Source organism: Panthera leo, chromosome C1 (genome assembly GCF_018350215.1).
Source record: "Panthera leo isolate Ple1 chromosome C1, P.leo_Ple1_pat1.1, whole genome shotgun sequence".
In the NCBI taxonomy this organism is placed as follows: Eukaryota; Metazoa; Chordata; class Mammalia; order Carnivora; family Felidae; genus Panthera; species Panthera leo.
The window spans coordinates 165,833,209-165,851,332 of NC_056686.1; the positions used below are offsets into that span (position 1 = coordinate 165,833,209).

The 18,124-nt window shown below is 38.6% G+C and overlaps 1 protein-coding gene across 1 annotated transcript in view; it reads right to left on the minus strand.

The window, feature by feature from the left end:
- The window catches only part of TTN (titin), a 277,455-nt gene that overhangs the window by 243,692 nt on the left and 15,639 nt on the right, over positions 1-18,124 (minus strand). Inside the window, 20 exon segments of the mRNA XM_042949268.1 lie at positions 9-275; positions 789-1,070; positions 1,205-2,898; positions 3,000-3,168; positions 3,263-3,427; positions 3,551-3,822; positions 4,698-4,942; positions 5,044-5,277; positions 6,041-6,246; positions 7,503-7,645; positions 8,580-8,795; positions 8,892-8,955; positions 9,172-9,430; positions 10,133-10,198; positions 10,459-10,740; positions 12,191-12,313; positions 12,418-12,711; positions 16,038-16,175; positions 16,663-16,800; positions 17,414-17,551. Of these exon segments, the coding sequence (XP_042805202.1) occupies positions 9-275; positions 789-1,070; positions 1,205-2,898; positions 3,000-3,168; positions 3,263-3,427; positions 3,551-3,822; positions 4,698-4,942; positions 5,044-5,277; positions 6,041-6,246; positions 7,503-7,645; positions 8,580-8,795; positions 8,892-8,955; positions 9,172-9,430; positions 10,133-10,198; positions 10,459-10,740; positions 12,191-12,313; positions 12,418-12,711; positions 16,038-16,175; positions 16,663-16,800; positions 17,414-17,551 (5,395 nt within the window).

An 18,124-nucleotide genomic window follows, 5' to 3' on the forward strand; every position in this document is an offset into this window, starting at 1 on the left:
AGACTTACGTTTCATCTTTAGTTTACAGGTTGTCTTTTTCCCATCGACAACAAAGGTGTATTCTCCCTGGTCCTCTTTGGTCACATCCTTAACTGTGAGGTTCTGACGTCCACGGCGAGATGTAATTGTGTATTTACCATTGGATTTCAGCTCCACACCGTTATGATACCATTTGCCTTCTATATTTTCTGGGGATATAATGCACTCTAACTCTCCTGAAAATGATTCTGGAACTTCTATATCCTGAAGTTCCTTCACAAACTCAACAACTGCACCTGAGGCATAAAATAAAGAGAAGTTAATTTTTCTTGAGAGTTACACATCTAGACTTAGGGTAGAAAAAATTCCTTGTAAGTCTCTTAAATCCCCCCATGCTATCAGGAATATTCTTAATGTGTATCTGCTGATGAAATGAGGAATATATTTTCAATAAAAAAAGTTATTTTATTTAAAAATTTTTTTAAAACAGAATTTTATTTCAATGTAAAAATTTAAAAATAAGGCATCAAAATAACCTTGATTTTTAAAAATCCAAATTGTCATTAACGTGAGAGAAGAATTTCATGTCATGCCATCCAATAATTTTGAAATAAAAATTTTGAAAAAAAAATAAAAATCCAAATTGTCAATAATCTCAATTAGTGGTATACATTCAGGAATCTTGCTATGGAGGTTATATTCAACTCCCACATAGTTCTTTTTATAAAAGGAAAATTGCAAAGCTAATTTAATCACATACTAAGGGTGACTTTAGAACTTAAGTAAATGGTGAAATTATTATTTACTACCTTCGACGATAAGTTTCGCTGTTGTTTTTACATTTTCATCTTCCACAAGTACACAGCTATAGTCTTCAGCATCAGATGTGTCAATCGTCAGTATGGACAGGAAGTGAACCTTTCTGTCAGAGTGCATCCTATATTTATCTCCCGTGTGAACCTCCACACCATCTTTATACCATTTCACTTTGACAAATGGCTCTGAAGTTTCACATTCAAAGGTTGCCATGGTGTCTTTTTCCTTAGCAACAACATCTTGTAATTCCTGTGTGAAAATGATCGATTGCTTGGCTACAAGGGGGGAAAAAGACATTATATTAAATTCACAATTTGAATAATGGGAAAATAAAATAAAAAGAAATACACCAATGGATATTCATGGATAAATAGAGACAGATCCATCAAACCAAAGACATCGAAATTACCTTGGACAAGTAAGAATGCATGGCTTGAGGTTTCTCCAGCTATGTTGATGGCTTTCACCATGATGCTGGCAGAATCCTCAGCAGTCACGTCTCTTATGACCAGTTCACAAACATTGTCTTCGGGCCAGTACCAGTAGATTCGGTCAGAGCGTTCGATCTTTACCCCATTTTTGTACCATTCACATTCAGGATCTGGTTTTCCCACCACTCTGACCCGGAAGTGTGCGTCAGATCCTTGGCCCACTGTTTGGCTTTGGATTCTTTCAAAGATTTTAGGAGCTTCCATACTAGGACTTAGTTCAATTTTATCAGGTTTAAAAGTTGGGATAGTGATTTTGCCTTCTTCAGCAAGGGCTTTCTTTTCCTCTTCAGTTAATTCTTTGGTCCAGTGGAGAAGTTCATCTTTTGTCTTTCTTAGGAGTTCTTCATAGGATTCATCCTTCTTACGAGACTTGAGCTCCACAGCAGTAATTGCTTCATAATATCCCTCCTCAGTTCTGCGCTTGAATTTACTGCGCAGCTCTTCTGACTCTTCAGGTACCTTTTCATGGGTAATTCTTTCAGCCCTTTTCAACTTCACAACTTCCTTGGTTTCAGTGGTATCAACAGGTCTATCTACTTTTTGTACTTCAAACTGAAGTTTTCCAGGTTCATGTACATGAAACTCGGGCTTTGGTTCAGGGGCTCGTCTGAGGACAGACCTAAAATCTTCCCTCTGTTGGATCTCAAGTTTCACTTTATGCTCTATCACACCTTCAGGATTTTCTGCAGTAACCTTGACTTCCCCTGTATCGTATGATTTGCAGTCCACGATGTCCAAATAATGAATGCCATCATAACGAACTCTGAACCTTTTGCTTTTGCGAATGAGCTGTCCATTGAGGTACCAGTTGACTTTGGGTTGAGGGTAACCGGTCACTCGGCAACGGAATCTAGCGGTCTCCCCTTCAAGTACTCTTACTGGCTCTGGGAACAAAACAATGTCTGGCTTTTGCTTCTCTTTTTGATCTGTTGTTACACCTGTAAGAGCACCTTCATGAGCCATCCTCTCTAACTCTTCAATTCTTTGTAAGCCTTTCCTCCCCTCAGGCAATTGAGACTCTTCTACAAGACTTTTTTCATCTTTAACAATAAGTGTAGCAGATGTGTGATCTGTTCCATATTTGTTAGTAGCTCTACAAGTAATGATACCACTGTCTCTGGAATATGCAACCCCATAATCAAGGCTGCAATACCCAAACTCATTGATCATACGGAGCCTGTTGGCTGCTTCAAGTGGCTTCCCATCATGGAGCCATTCCACCACCATTGTTGGGTCACCAATTGGTGTTAGCCTACACTCAAAGTGGGCGGGCCCAAAGCGCTTGAGTCTTAAGGAAGTGAGTTTTTTCTTGAAAAATGGTTTCTGTTGTTTCTCTTTATCGTAGAGGTCACCCTCTTCCCATTGCTCTTGACCATATCGCATATGGAGGGGCTCCAGTTCTGGGGCTGCAATCTCTTTTGCTCTATATGTCCCTCGTGGGATGATTAATTTTCTCTCTGGTTCAGGCTCTGCAAACTCAACTTCAACATTTACTTTGCATCTCGTAGTATCTCTACCAGCCTTATTGATAGCAGTTGCAGTATACCAGGCAGAATCTTGGCTGACAGTGGAATCAATTCTGAGGGCAGCTTCTCCCTTTATGCCTTCAATTCTATAAAAAGGGAAGAAAAATCAATACAGAAGTAGTTATTGCTTCTTTAGTTATTTGGATTTGATAATGAGCTTAGTTTTATTATTTTCAAGCAAACTCACATGATTCTTGGATATTTATGAGGTACAATGATGTCACTGTTTTTCAGCCATACAATGTCAGGGTTGGGATTACCCGTAGCTCTGACTTTCATTTCAAGTCGAGAACCTTCCTTTATATTGACATTTTTTAGTTTTTCCACAAACATTGGTTTTACCTGGTGTTCCACAGCTGGAAGAGAAAGTTTGTGATTCAGAGTGAGTAGGGCTGAAATACCTGTTTATAGCCCAAGTAATAAGGTAGTTTCTTTATTAAGGGCTAATACCTTCCACAGTTAAAATCACTGAAATCGAAGATTTGCCTGCCCTGTTTTGGGCAACCACAGTCCATTCCCCAGAATCACTGGGGGATGCAGGGACAATAATCAGTGATTGGGTACCATCTTCTTTAATGACTACTTTATGGGTATAATCATTGACAATTTGCTGGCCTGTAAAAAATTAAGTAAAAAAGAAAACATAGATTAAAATAGTTCTTTTTAAAAAGTGTTGTACATACATATAAGCTTATTTTTGTGTTTAATGATTTGTAAGTAAAAAATTATCATACTTACCATCATGAAACCAGAAGGTCTCTGGCATAGGTCTACCGACAACCTTTAAGTCAAATCTGGCAGTTTGTCCTTCTAAACATTTGAAAGAAGCAGGCTTTAACACAAAGACTGGCTTATACAGTCTCTCAAGTTGTGACTCATCTGTTTCCTCCAGCCGACGTCCAGGGGACATTCTTGCAGGGGACATCCGTGCAGGTGACATCCTTGCAGGGGACATGCGTGCAGGAGACATGCGTATAGGAGATCTACTCACTGAACGTGGAGAGATGGATCTGAAAAACAAAACAGAATATTTTCATGAGGCACAGAGAAAACAAAGCAAAATAAACAAACCCCCTTCTTAATGTTATTTTAGAATATACTTCATATATTATTAGAAGGCACTTCAAACTCACTGGGATCCAAAACAGAATACATTATTGTTGCCCCCAAATCTATGTTTTCCATATATCCTCAATCCCAGTCAGTATTATTCAACACAGTCAAGTACTCAGCCTTAAAATCTTGGAATAATTCTTAATACAGTCTTTCCATCATCACCTGAATTAGTCACCAAACCCTTCTGATTCAACTGCTAAAACATCTCAATAAATGTTGGTCAGTTAAATAACCCAATGAATAAATTTATAGAAAAAGAGAAATATAATTTTTTATCCAAGGGAAGGGAAAACATAGAAATTATATTTGAAAAAAACCAAAAACCTATTTGCCCATTGCAGCCAGACTGGCTTGGATTGAATTTCAAGTGCTGGCACAATCAGGGCTGGTGAACTAAGACAATTTTTATAGGCTCACAAAGATTAAGTGCCCCCACTTCTAAAATAGTAATAAGAATACCTACATTGCAGGGTTGTTGTATAAATTAGAGATAACATATGTAAAATCAGGTATTAAGTAAACCTTTATAGTTTTCATCATATTGGTTCTAGCACCAGCAAATGAATAGCATGCCACACTAATGACAATGCTTTGCTCACCTGGCACAGGGGCAAGAAGTAAAAACTCTTGGCATCATCTGAATTGCGAATGGCAAGTTTTGGTGTTATCTCCACTTTTTTGGCCCCCACACAACAGCAATTTGCTATTGGGATATTTGGTGTTTTAAACAATTTAAACGTTAATCAACCCGAATTGTTCTGAGTCTTACCTTATTCTGCTCACTGATTCTGGCGTAGGTATGTAAGTCGGAGCACTGAGAGGTGCAGCAGGTTCCACATACAATTTCCCTGAGCAAATTGCATTTCCCTTAATATTGCTGGCAAATGCGGTGTAGATGCCTTCATCTTCTGGAAGAACAACAGGTATTCGCAGACTAGCTCTGCCATCTTGCAGAAAGTCCATTTGGTATCTCTCTCCATGTTTGATGCGCTTGCCATCTTTGTACCATGCAATCTGCAAATAATATGCATATTTGAAAAAAATTAGATAAAATAGTTATTGTAGATGATGTATATCTTTATTGTAGTGTGGAGGCATGATGTTTATTTTTTTACCTTGGGTAATGGATAGCCAGACATCTTGCAATGAAAAGTAACACCCATTCCCTCAAGAATTCTATAATTCTTGATTCTTAAATCAAATCCTGCTTCAATAGCTTCAGATTCAGAAATGTCAACTGCCATCTTTTCTTCTCCATCTTCTTCAAGAAGTTCTTCTAATGTAGTCTTTATTATTCTGTATTCAATTTCTTTGATGAGCCTCTCTTCAAAGGAAGAAATATGGAATTCCTATGTAGTAAAAAAGATGACAGTTTGTTAAAAATATATAAATCTTGACAGACAAAAATGCTTTAAGACTATTAGTTTCAGGGGCACCTTGGTCGCTTAGTTGGTTAATCATCCAACTCTTAATTTTGGCTCAGGTCATGATCTCGCGGTTCATGAGATTGAGCCCCATGTGGGACTCTGCGCTGACAGTGCGGAGCCTGCTTGGTATTCTCTCTCTCTCCCTCTCTCTGTGCCCCTTCCCTGCTCATGCACATGCTGTCTTTTAAAATAAGTAAATTAACTTTTTAAAAAAGAGTATTAGTTTCAGAGATAAGGATCCAAGTTTTGGGGGGAAAATCTAGGAAGATTTTTGTTTGTTTTTGTTTTTCAGTGAGAATTATAGGAGTCCCTGTTTTGTTTTCTAATCTGCATTACCATCATCTCTGTCAGTTCATGCTGTGGCATCTTGGGTCAATGACATTCTAAAGGCACAGGTTACTTTGGGATGCTCATTCTACAGATGAAGGGATTTGGGCAGCAGTGGACCTGGTCATTCTAATATTTATCTTTTCCTGCATATATAGAATCCTTATTTCTAAAGCCACATTATGCAGCAGGTCATGAAGGTTAAGGAAACTCATCGGCAGTGAACTTGGAGCTAATAACTATAGCCCAATCCTTACCCCATCACCTGGCAATGAAAATATCAAACAAAAAGAGGGGCACCTTGGAAGGAAAGTGTAATTTATGAGATGATTTGCTTGGTCATTATTCTTATACTCACCTGTTCTTCTATAAAAGTTCTGACCATTACAGTATCTTTGGCCATTTTTTTCCTAATTAAGGCCTGTTCTTTTTCATACTCTTTTTCATAATCAGAGTATAAAAATCCAGGTGCTATTTCTCCAACTTTAGGTTCTTGCACAAATGCAGTCATTTGTGTTTGGTAAAGCATTTCTTGCTGGGACTTCATCAGTGACTCATAATCAGCTAGGAGTTAAAAACAGAAGTTGTTTTAAAGTTTTGACTGAAATTCCAGTATAGTTAACATACAGTGTGATACTACTTTCAGGTGTATACTAAGGTGATTCAACAATTCCTTCTGACATCCAGTGATGGTCAAGACAAGTGCCCTCCTTAATCCCCATCACCTATTCCACCCATCCCCCCAGCCACCTCCCCTTCAGTAACCAGCAGTGTGTTCCACACAGTTAAGAGTCTGTTTCTTGGTTTGTCTCTCTCTCCCTCTCTTTCTCTTTCTCCCCTTTGCTCATTTGTTTTAAGAACATAAGTTAATTTTTAATGTTCTCATGAAAAAGCCTTCATGCCACTTCATTCAGGCAAGCCCTATACTAGAGAAAGTTGATAATCAAAAGCCAGATTTTCTAAATTTTACTCTCAAGGTGCTCAATATCTGTGAGATTGAAATTCAAAAACAAACTTGCCTTGACAAGTCAAAGCAGCCGGTACTGTTGTAGAAAGAATTTTATGTTAGCAGTCAGTTCTTTAGGAACTATCCTGGGGGTCTTCCTAATTTGCCATGTGGCTTTTGGCAATTCATCTATCTTCCTGGGTCTTGAGTGCTCTATCTGCTAAATTAGGATAATATCCTAACTTTCTCTAAGGGGTATTGGGCAGGTCAAATGAGACAAAACATGGGATGGTCGGCTGTAAATGTGAACAATTAAGGGAAAGTAAATGTGACCCACAGATACATTCAGTTTGGCCTGAACGCCATTATGCTTTTTGTCCAATTACTTATGAATCCTGAAAAATCTTGATTTCCAAGTTTTCTTTAAAATACCAGAAACTCTAGGAACATTGAGCCTGGCAGGTATGTGCCTGGTCACAACACAGTGGAGGCAGGGAACGACTGCCCCCTTGAGGCGGGGCATATGCTCTCCAGTTTGCCACTATCTTCCTACCACTCACTGATATTATCTGTCTGGATCTGGAAGGCAGCGAGGTGTGGAGTCTTTGCATCTTTGAAGGCACGATATGCCTAGAAATGGAGGCACCAGAAACTTCGTGCCAGAACCGTGATGTTCAGCACCAGCATGGCTTTTGAGGCCACGTGGTCTAAAACATTTTCTGTATAGCTGAGGCCAAGAGAGGGTAGCGATGGGGACAGAGCCAGAATCAGAACTGGGATATTTTAATAGGTCTTTGATAAACACACAACAGTGCTACTTCCCTGCATTACCATTCCTATCAGGCACATAGGAAGTACTAAGGGCTGCATTTACCTTCTTCCAGCAGGGAGGCAGAGGCAGAAGTCTCGCCATGCTTATTACGAATAACAATAGTGTATTCTCCAGCATCATCGGCAAAAGTCATTGAAATCACCAGTCTGCACTCTCCAGTTTGTTTGTTGTAACTCACTTTGTATCTTTATGGAAATGAACATACATAAAATTCACTCACAAATAACCCTATGTGAATAAACAAACTCTCATGTGGATCTATGGTATAAAATTCAATGATCTTAAACATGAGACCAAGCTCCATATAGAATATAAGATTGCTGAAAATGGAGGAAAGTGCACGGACATAAGTAATGAGGGACAAACAACTTAAACTTTTCATTTTGAATAAGGCTCATATATTCTTTGAAATAAACGATAGAATATAATACCACTAGAATCAACCACATGGAAAGGGCTTCGGTGTTTATGCAAATGATGAGGTCATTTAAACACTTGGGTATTTCTCTTTGTTCAGTATTTTGCTCCTTGTTTCATGTGAAGATCAAATGAATGATCAAAACAATACATTCCTTTAAATATTTCAATTTTAAGCCTCTGGTATACTATATTTCTTCTTATTAAGACATAAGAGGTACATTTTTAGATGATTTGTCTCAAGCTGCAGAAAATTCAAAGCTAAATTTTACATTCAATTATAACAAATTTATTAGCACATATTTTCATGTATAACTTTCTTCTTCATTACATGACCCTTGTTCTTTTCTCTTTTAGTGACTTAATTATTATGCATTTCTGCTGAACGCTGTCTTAGACGCTTTCTAGAAGAACACGTGTATGTGTGTAAAAATCCACATTTTCTCTATTTCACTGGCGCTATACATGAATCAAACTAGAGTATAAAGAAATTTATCTTCTATCCACTTTGGTCACACAGCTTTGTTCCTCGGTGAGACTGTGCAAAAATTTCAAAATAGCTGAAAACATACCCTAAAGTTTCCATAATAAAAGAGCCTACATTTGGGGGATGGTAGGGTAAGTATATCCCACCTCTCTCTAGGCTTCCTTATACATATCATACAAATCACAGAGAACTCTATCAGTCAGCCATCAACATACCTGTATCCCGTGGTGAGAGGGACACCAGATTTTTTCCAGTAGACGTGGGGCTTTGGATTGCCGCCAACCTGACATTCAAACACAACACTCCCACCTTCCACCAGTTTCTGGACCACTGGTTTTGTAATAAAGAAAGGAGCGGCGGGTTCTCCGGGGGCTGCTTGTTCCTCTGTGATGCTGGTATCAGTCATTACCACATCTCTTGACTCTACCAAGCTGGAAAGAGAATTCCCTTAAAATTAGCGTCTGGGCTGTAATTTGCCAATACCAAATCAAAACCATCCTAGAACAAAAGCAGAAGAATGTTTTTACCGTTTCTCTTCCGTGGTAAATTTCTCAGCCACGGTGGTTGTTTCCTTTTCAAACTCTTCTGATGCTGGAAGAAGACAGAAGTCTCTAATTTAAGTCGGGCATTTAGTCTGTTTTGTTAGTGACCTCTGGTTAGCATGACAGTTAAGTTGACCCCTTAATCTAGCCCCAGTTCCCACAGAGGACACCATTATAGGGTGTGCAGAAACCGTATTGTGGAAAGAAATGTCGGCTGAGAGTAAAATGGCAGGTACAGACGGGTGGTGGGAGTGTGGCCACAAACCTTGCACAGCTAGATAGCAGGATGTGCTGACGGTCCCAGCCTCATTCACAGCACTGCAAGTAAATCGACCGCTGTCTTCTGCAAAGGCTTCTCGGATCATAAGACGAGCGATTCCACTCTGGAAGGTTATCTGGAAATCAATGGAACTTTCTATTTGGTAGTCTTCCCTGTACCATGTCACTTTTGGGGATGGGTATCCAGAGATGTGGCACTCCAAGGTGACGGATTCACCTTCTATAACAGTCACGTTTTTTAAGCCCTGAGGAGAGAAGAAAAAGGAAATACTGATAACATGTACATATTCATTAATCATCTCTATAAATTATAACAAGTGTCAGGGTTTGCACATTCTAATGGCCCTAAAATGTTTTCAAAGGTCAAGACTGTAGAAATATTAGTAAAGAGACTCCCCTGAAAAGTTATTTCCTAACTTGAAATACATGTAAGGTATTTCCAAGTTCATAAGGCAGAACTATATTAACACCATTTAATGGGACAACTCCGTACCCTCTGTCATTCTCACATATTTAAATCCCAACGGGACGTAAAGGCTCAGTGGCAAATGCTGCCCCTTCACCAAGCTTTCCATGCTATCTCCAACTGGAAGTACTCTATTCTTCCTCTGTTGGGGTGCTTATCACCGTCTAGATTTTGCCTATTTATGTACATTTTCCTTAATAGTAAGGCTAAAAATTCAAAGAGGGCTGGATTAGTCTTCACATCTCCATAACGCTCCCAGTAATCCCTTAGACCTAATAGAAGCTCAATAAGCCTACAGACTATGTGACCGATCGTTGTCTCACAGAATTCCCCCTTTTCTTGCCAAATAGTGTGCCATCTTAAAATTAGCATTTGTGAACTCACTAATGCTGTTTTCCAGTTGAAGAAACTGATCTTTGCATACATGAAAATATCTGACCAGATATGTGTATGGTCCAACACAATCAATTTCATCACTCACCGAGACCAAAGTTGGTGGAGTAACAGGGATTTCAACAGGTGCAGGTACTCTTGCTGTTTCTGTTACCTACAAATTTTACAAAGGATGTTACAAAAATGCCCGTGGCATAAGGGGCAATCTCATCAACTCTTAACCCATGCAAAATTATAAAAATAATTTGAGGAAAAAGAACTCTGACCCACACCAGACTCAATAAAATTACGTTGGAGCACAGTAAAGGAAAGGTAGGATGCCTGGCTGAGTACTACTGCAGCACAAACTGGCCGTGCGTCTGACCCTGCTCAAGAGGAATGGGTCAAGAGATAGTGTGCGATCCAGTGACTGACCTTGGCTTCACGCTCATGCAGTACTTTGAAGCGCTCTTCATGGACTGCGCCACCAGTGATGCTCACCCCTACCTCCTTTTTCACTTCAACGCCAGCTTGACTCTTGTAAGTGTCTGGCGTGTCGGCGAAAGGGAACTGCGGAGAGGGGGTGGGTTCTGCTCTCACTCTCGCCTCGGCAGGCTTCACAGTGGGTGCCTTCACCGACTTGGTGATCTTCTGAGCAGAAGACGTGGCTGACAACTCTTTCTGTAATGTGGCGATAGCGCTACCGGCTATCGATGCCTAAATGGAAAGGGAACAATCTGTGTCATGGTTCAGAAGTACGTGGCTACTATCACTCATTCTGTGGTGGGTAGGAGTCTATGTTCTATATGGTCTGTCTTTCAATGCTCTCATTCTCACTTTTACGGTTAATGGAAAGTCAGTTAGGGATGAGCTGGTTATAAAGCTCATTGTCATTCCTGCCAGTTTATAAAATATGTTTGAAAATATTTTTCTTGGGGCGCCTGGGTGGCTCAGTTGGTTAAGCATCCAACTTCGGCTCAGGTCATGATCTCGCGGTTAGTGAGTTCGAGCCCCGTTTTGGGCTCTGTGCTGACAGCTCAGAGCTTGGATCCTGCTTCAGATTCTGGGTCTCCCTCTCTCTCTCTGCCCCTCCCCCACCCCCCTCATACTCTGTCTCTCTCTCAAAAATAAAATAAACAGTAAAAAAATGGAAAATATTTTTCTTAGAGAGTTGTATTTAGAGCTCCTTATTTTATTCTCTCATCATAAAGGGACAATGGAGCTTCTAAAGTTCAGTGACCAATTTTCACTTAACCATCCTGAAAATACTACAGTGGGAAATTCAGAATCAGGAAATTATTAAAATATTTGGTAAATTCCTAAGAACTACTTGACAATAGTTTAAAATTGTAAAGTTTCAGCCTCAGGTCTGTGTGGACGGTAAAAACAGAGACATTACAAAAATATTTGAAAGGCTATCTCACTCTTTTTATTCTGTCACTGTCTATGGTCATCTGATTTCAATAGTGATTTGGGGCTATTCCAAATATAGGTATTAAACGGACTTTAAAATGCTGTGAAGGCACATAAGATTTGCATTCTACGTCTTAGATGTGCATAAGAGGAACAGAGACTAATATTAAGGGTTATTATGTGCTGTCAACTTGCTACCATTTTCGCATGCATTAACTTGCCCCCGATGACAGAGCTAATAGGAGCAGAGCTAGGACACGAATCCAAGACTGTGTGATTGATTCCACAATCCACCCCCACTACCACACAATCCTACCTCTCTCCATCTTGTTATGTTGCGTATGTGGACATATGATTTCTCAGTGACTGTTATATTGAATATAGGATTTCTCAATGTCTGATTTTTATATTGATACACATTCACAGCTAAGTTACTGTGAAATGTTTCACAGCATAAGGAAAATGAAACTGTACAATGCACCATCTTTTACAAAATGTGAAACTGAGAGAAGCCTGTACAGATTTGTGTCTTCTCAGAGGTATGGGATAACCACCTCGGCTACTGTGTGCTCACCCTGCTCGGCAAGTTTCAGAAGCCAAACTCCAGGGGCTTGAGAGTCTCTTATGAACGCAAACAGACATCACCAGCAAGAGGCCCACATTGGCCTCCACCAAAGATACTGTACATCGCACATTAGGTATGTACAGAACCTCTGAGCCAGACACTTCTTTGGCATGCTCTTTAACTTCTTACCTCATATCCGTGTTCCGTCTTAGGAACAGAAATTTTTGAAACAGTAAAGTGAGGGCTTGCTGTGCGGGGGCGTTTATCCACATGGACTAATCTTTCAGTTGTTAGATCTGTAGTTTTCTTGATCTGCATTGAAATGAGACTCAATGACACCACTGTCCACCAGACGACCACAGCAGTTAAAATTGCTTTCCCATAAATAGGGTAAAAATCTAGGGGTACAGACTCACCTGTGATGAAATGTGCATTCCCATTTGATCAGTAGTTGTGATATGAGTCTCAGAAGGAGCTTGGATTACTCTAGGCTTGACTGCTTTAGGGACAACGTGGGGTTCCGAGGCTGGACGCTGGGGACGCTCAACAACCTTTGTGGCAGAAATGTGCTCCTTATAGCCATACTCCAAAGTGGTCTGCTGAGCGTACGATTCTTTAGGACGCTCAGGCTCCCTGGGCTCTCTGACACGGGCCTGGTCCACTGCAGCAACAACCGTTGCTACAGCTTCCGCCTTTTTCCCAACGTCCACCTGGAGACAAGGTTTCCGGAATTAATACACAGTAACACCAAGTCAAGCTGGGACATGTTCTCCAAGGATAGTCATTAGGAACAGACAAATGCCTAAAGGTGTGGTAGGCCGATGGCACCTGTGTTATATGGCTGTTAATGTCTCCAGAAATGTAACTCGCAGATACATTTAGGAACTTATTTCATTGATTATTATAATGTAATGGGCATCTAGTTAGATACACTCTATATACACCTGTTTAATTAGACAAGACATTAAATCACACAGACACCACATGGGACAACACAGTATGGATACAAAATAGTAAGGAGATTTTGAGTTTTTCTAGGATTTTGTCTGAGGCAGTTAATTAGCACTTGGGAAATCAGAATTTGGGGGATGGTTATCTTCATTGATTATTTTTATTAGCCTGTCAATCATTTAGTCTAGTGTTGTTGCAAAGACAGTAATGATAAAAATACACTCAAAACCATCATAGACCCATCCAGAAAAATCAGTTGCTACAGAGTTGTACGATTGCGTGCAAATCTGAGATAATATGAAAGCTCATGGAACATAGGGAGCATATTAATTTTCTTATGATTCCCTAGGGATAAGAATTTTTAATCTATTAGGAAATATCTTTCTTAAAAAAACACAAGTGAAGAGACTGTGATTAAAATGAAAGTGTTAATAATATTTGGATTCAAGAGAACCACCTTTTGCAGTAAAGTTCAATTTGCTTTGGTTATGACTGGGAGATAAGTGCAGAAAAAACCAGAAATGTTGTTTTCTCATTTCCATGAATCTGATTAACATAAATGAAAACAGTCTGCAGAGGTGTTTCTCTTTTAAAGAAAGAAAACTAGCTGATATGACTTACAAATTAGGAGTCTATGCAATGCTTGGAAATAGCAAATCCTAAAAATCACATCGCTGTGTCCATCACTGCTCTTTAAAAGTAATGCTGGAATAGTTTATTAATGTCCATTTTTCTTTTCTGCTGCCGTGAAAAGAATCTAGATCACAGCTGAAATGTTCTTCAAGGATGCTACCTGTGTATCTGTTAAAATTGTTCTCTCAATCATTTAAGATAGAAATGAGGGTTTTTTTTTTCTGAGATGAAATTGGGCCTTTAGCGATCAAGGGCTTCATTCAGTGCCTCCTTCCAGTAAGCCACAAACACCCTAATCTGCCTTGAAGGATTGCAAACGCCATTTTCACTTTACCATTGCATCTTAGAAGAAGCTGTAAAATATACGTGAGGCTTAGGTGTGTTTTCATCTGGCCTTCTTTTTTAAAACATATAGGCCATTAGTTGATTTTAATTTTATAGATGCTTCAAAATGTTATCTGTCTCTGACAGATAACAGAAATATATTTAACATCTATCATGTATATTTAATGTAGACTAAAGATTCAAATGAGATATAATGTAAATGTAATAATTCTATAAGTGGTATCTTAAGTATATATACACTTTCAATGTATATGAAGTCTGATATGCCATTCTACATATGTGTACACACATTTAAGATAGATCACTTTGTTTGTAAAGTGACGTTTATATTATATCTCATTTGAATCTTTCAACCAGTCTATGAGGTAACCAGGTTGAGTTTTATTTTAACAGTGAGAAAACTCAGGCTCAAAGAAATGATCATTTGCCGACCAAAATGTACAAATATGCAAATCTTGTTCTGAATTTAAAACTTATGCAAAAAAAAAAAAAAGAATCTTGATTATGGGTAGGATATTTCAAATTGGGGGAGCATCTATGTATTTTTCCCTGAGTTAATGCATATCAAGTCCACATACAGCTATTGTTTCATAGACAACCACAGGCGTGTTTACTTTGGTTCAATTTACTTGTCCTCTACGCTGGTACCACTTTTACTTCTTAGTGGACTCTAAGCTCTCTCATATTTTTGGAACCTAGATCAGCAGGAAGAAGAATTGGAGTAGGAGACCCCAATTCAGAGCAGTTAAACACTGAGAACTAATTTAGGCAAAGCAAAGAAGAGTGTTACCTAATCTGGCTCTTCACATCTAGAAATGCTAACTGTTGCACTGGAGGAACTGGACAGGGTCTAATCAGCTCTAATGTTTATTGACCACTTCAGCGATTAAATGAAACACTAGGAACACAACGACTCATGCTGGATGAAAAGTTATGGGTGCTGGTGATAAAATGGGATGAAGCAATGCTTTTCACCTCCACAGCATCAGTTTTCATCTCCTCATGAAAAAGATGGATTTGTTCTTGCTTAATAGCAAATCCTTCTCTAGTCCTTGGCAGTGTGGCTGGTTCAGTAGATTTTGCAGTGGTAACTACTACTTTGGGTACAGATATTTTCTCAGCTTCCATTCTTAGCTAATTTTTAACAACAAAAATAAGACAGTCAAATTTATGTGATTCAGAACAAACAAAAATTTAAATACAATCTCTCATGAAGTATGTTACGTATTAGAATCTCCATTACCAATGAGATTTCTGAAAGGCTGATATGCCAGTCAATATCCTACTTGGTTAAGTGTTTGGAAAGTTGACCTTCAATCATGCCTTAGGAGAAAACCCAAAAATGTAGAGACAGAAAACAACACTGAGAGAAATATAGACAGGACTCAGCCATGACACTAAAGAAATTGAGTTGCTCATTTCCAAATGATATTGACAACAAGGAATAAAATTAGGTAAATAGCTTATTTAGGGTAAATGACAGAATCATAGGAAGTTGGTTAATTCATGGAGATTCATAACTACAAATAAATGCTACAAATAAAGTTTTTCATGGCTAATGTGCATTCTAGTTGGAGGATTCCTTCGCTAGACTTGATACTGCATCTTGTTAGCATTAGCAGTAGTATGGCGGGCTTTATAATTTTCTCATCTGGTATTTACAGAAAGAAAAAAGATAACCTTTCACCTGAAAAAAACTGATGGGTGATTTCCTGAAATAAGTCCATACTTTACGAAGTAATATATTGAATTCACGACCCCTCAAACCACACATATTCATGACAGTAAGTAAGATTCATCACTTACTCATACTTTTTTCTTTAATATTCACAGGATATCTTAAAATCAGCCTGCATGCAATTTTAATCAACTTCCAGAGAACTTATAGATGTTAATAATAAAAAACATGGAAAATAATAGTGAGGAGATCAGTGGGAGAGGAATATGTAGTAATATTAACATAATAATTTGGTTTTTTAGTTTCCAATTGTTTAATCATCTAAACAATGAATTCGGTTAATAGTGTCTCATACAGAAGAAACTCTTGAGATTGGGTATTAATGTATTATCAAAGAGGGGACTTCACACTTGGAATAGCAAGCGTCACCTTTCCATGAGTAACTTGGATTTGTTCTTGTCTACTGGCCACTCCTTCTCTAGTTCTCAGTATTGTTTCTTGTTCTTGGGCTTTACCAGTAGCAACTGCTATTGTAGATAAGGCAGTTTTCTCAGCTTCCTTTCTCATCTGATTATTACAGTAAAATCAAAGTGTCAATTGCACAGGGCTTTAGACACACATGGTATGACCCTTCCCCCCCTCCTAGTGGGGATGCAAGATGAAGTTATTCGGGGTTAACTACACAAAAGAAGTTACTTGACAATGTTTGCATATATGGACTGGGAGTCACAAAATTTAGAAATGTTAAATAAAAAAACCCACAAAAATCTCTCCATTTGATTCTATATATTGCTTTTTAAGAATCAGGCTAAAAATGCTAACTTTCATGCAAAGAATAATGGTTGAATAAAATGAGTTATCAATGTTACAGATGGATGAAAATCAAATGTACAGATAAAATTAATGGTAAGCAGTCACACATTTACCATTGTGCTTTTAGTCTGGGATTCAGAAAGGAAAATACAGACTACCAATTCATAGAACATCATAGTTAACGGTTTACTAGAAATTAGTTTAAAGATAAATTTTTCCCATCTCAAATATCTGTATTCACCTTTTCCTGAGTTATTTGAACTTGCTCTCTTTTGGTAGTGATGCCTTCTCTAGTTCTTGAAACTACATCTTGTTCTTTGATTTTGGGTGTGGCAACTATGACTTTAGGCACCACTGTTTTCCTAGTTTCTTTCATTATCTGGTCATATGATAAAAAGAAATGTGAGAAAATGGTCATTAAATTTCATACAGCCTCTAATAAAAGAACCTGAAGTCAAAACTGAGAAAGGAAGCAAATGTCTTCCTGTTCCCGGACATTTTCATCATGCTTAAACACATAATGTGAGTTACTTTGATCTTCCTTACTGTTTTATTACATAACAATATCAAAATGAGTGCAGTCTAAAAGAAAAACTTGTGATCAGCAACAAAAGAATAAAGGATGCACTTCTCTTTCCCACATTTGTCTTACTATAATCCACGAGAAATTCCATTAGAGTCAAAAGCAACACATACTTTTACATTTTATCAATTGACTTGAAAACTGGAATCTACGGCAATAGGAAGATATTAAAGTGAATTATCATATCATGTTAGTAACAACCCCAAGAAAGTTTGAAAGTTAGGAATGAAAAGTGGCAGTGAAAGCTGGAGAGGTGGCAAAGGGTTCGTGACAGATTCTGAGGGAGTTTTCTATTTGAGCTATAAAGAGAGGGGGTGAAAAAGTGATGATTAAGACCCATGATGACAATGGAGGCAGCCTGCACATGAAGTGATGAAGAGTGAATTTCACACCAGCAGGAAGTCATCACCTTTTCATGAGTCATGTGCATTTGATCATGTTGTGTGGCAACTTCTTCTTGAGCTCCCAGGATTGTTTCTAGTTTTGTGGACTCTGCAGTGGCAACTACCACCATGGATGCGGCAGCTGTCACGGCTTTCTGTTTTATCTGATTTTCAGAGTAAAATAAGGGTTTGAGTTTCAACAGGCACAAAAGAAATGGCAAGATACCCTTGCAACATCAGAAGAATACAAAATGATTAGCTCTGAGAAAGAATCACATTTCCATTTTAAGGGCCAACACTTAATGGTTTAAAACACAGACTTTTGTTTTCCTGAAAAATAGTCTATAGGCTTCTTTTCTGCCCACCTGCTCCTTAGCAGATTGTCCTAGAAACTGAAAAGTTCTCATCTCTGGGACATGTTGACACTCTAGGACACCCAATGAGTGGCCACGGGCAAATGGCTGGAAAACTACGGTCAGGCTGAACTTGCCAGTAAGTGGCATCGCAATGGCAACAGGCATTTCTATGCTCTTGATTATGCCAAGTAGAGTTCTTGGGCATTCAAAGTCTCTCACTCACTATAAGGGGATGGAAATTCATTCAATAGCCTCTGGCCAGCCTCCAAAGTATATAATGTTCTCAGCTAGACCTTTGTAAAAAGTAGCTCTGGGATCAGCAAAGAACTTGAGATCAAGATAGGTGAGTGCAGGCACCCTCCTGAACATGAAAGAATTAAA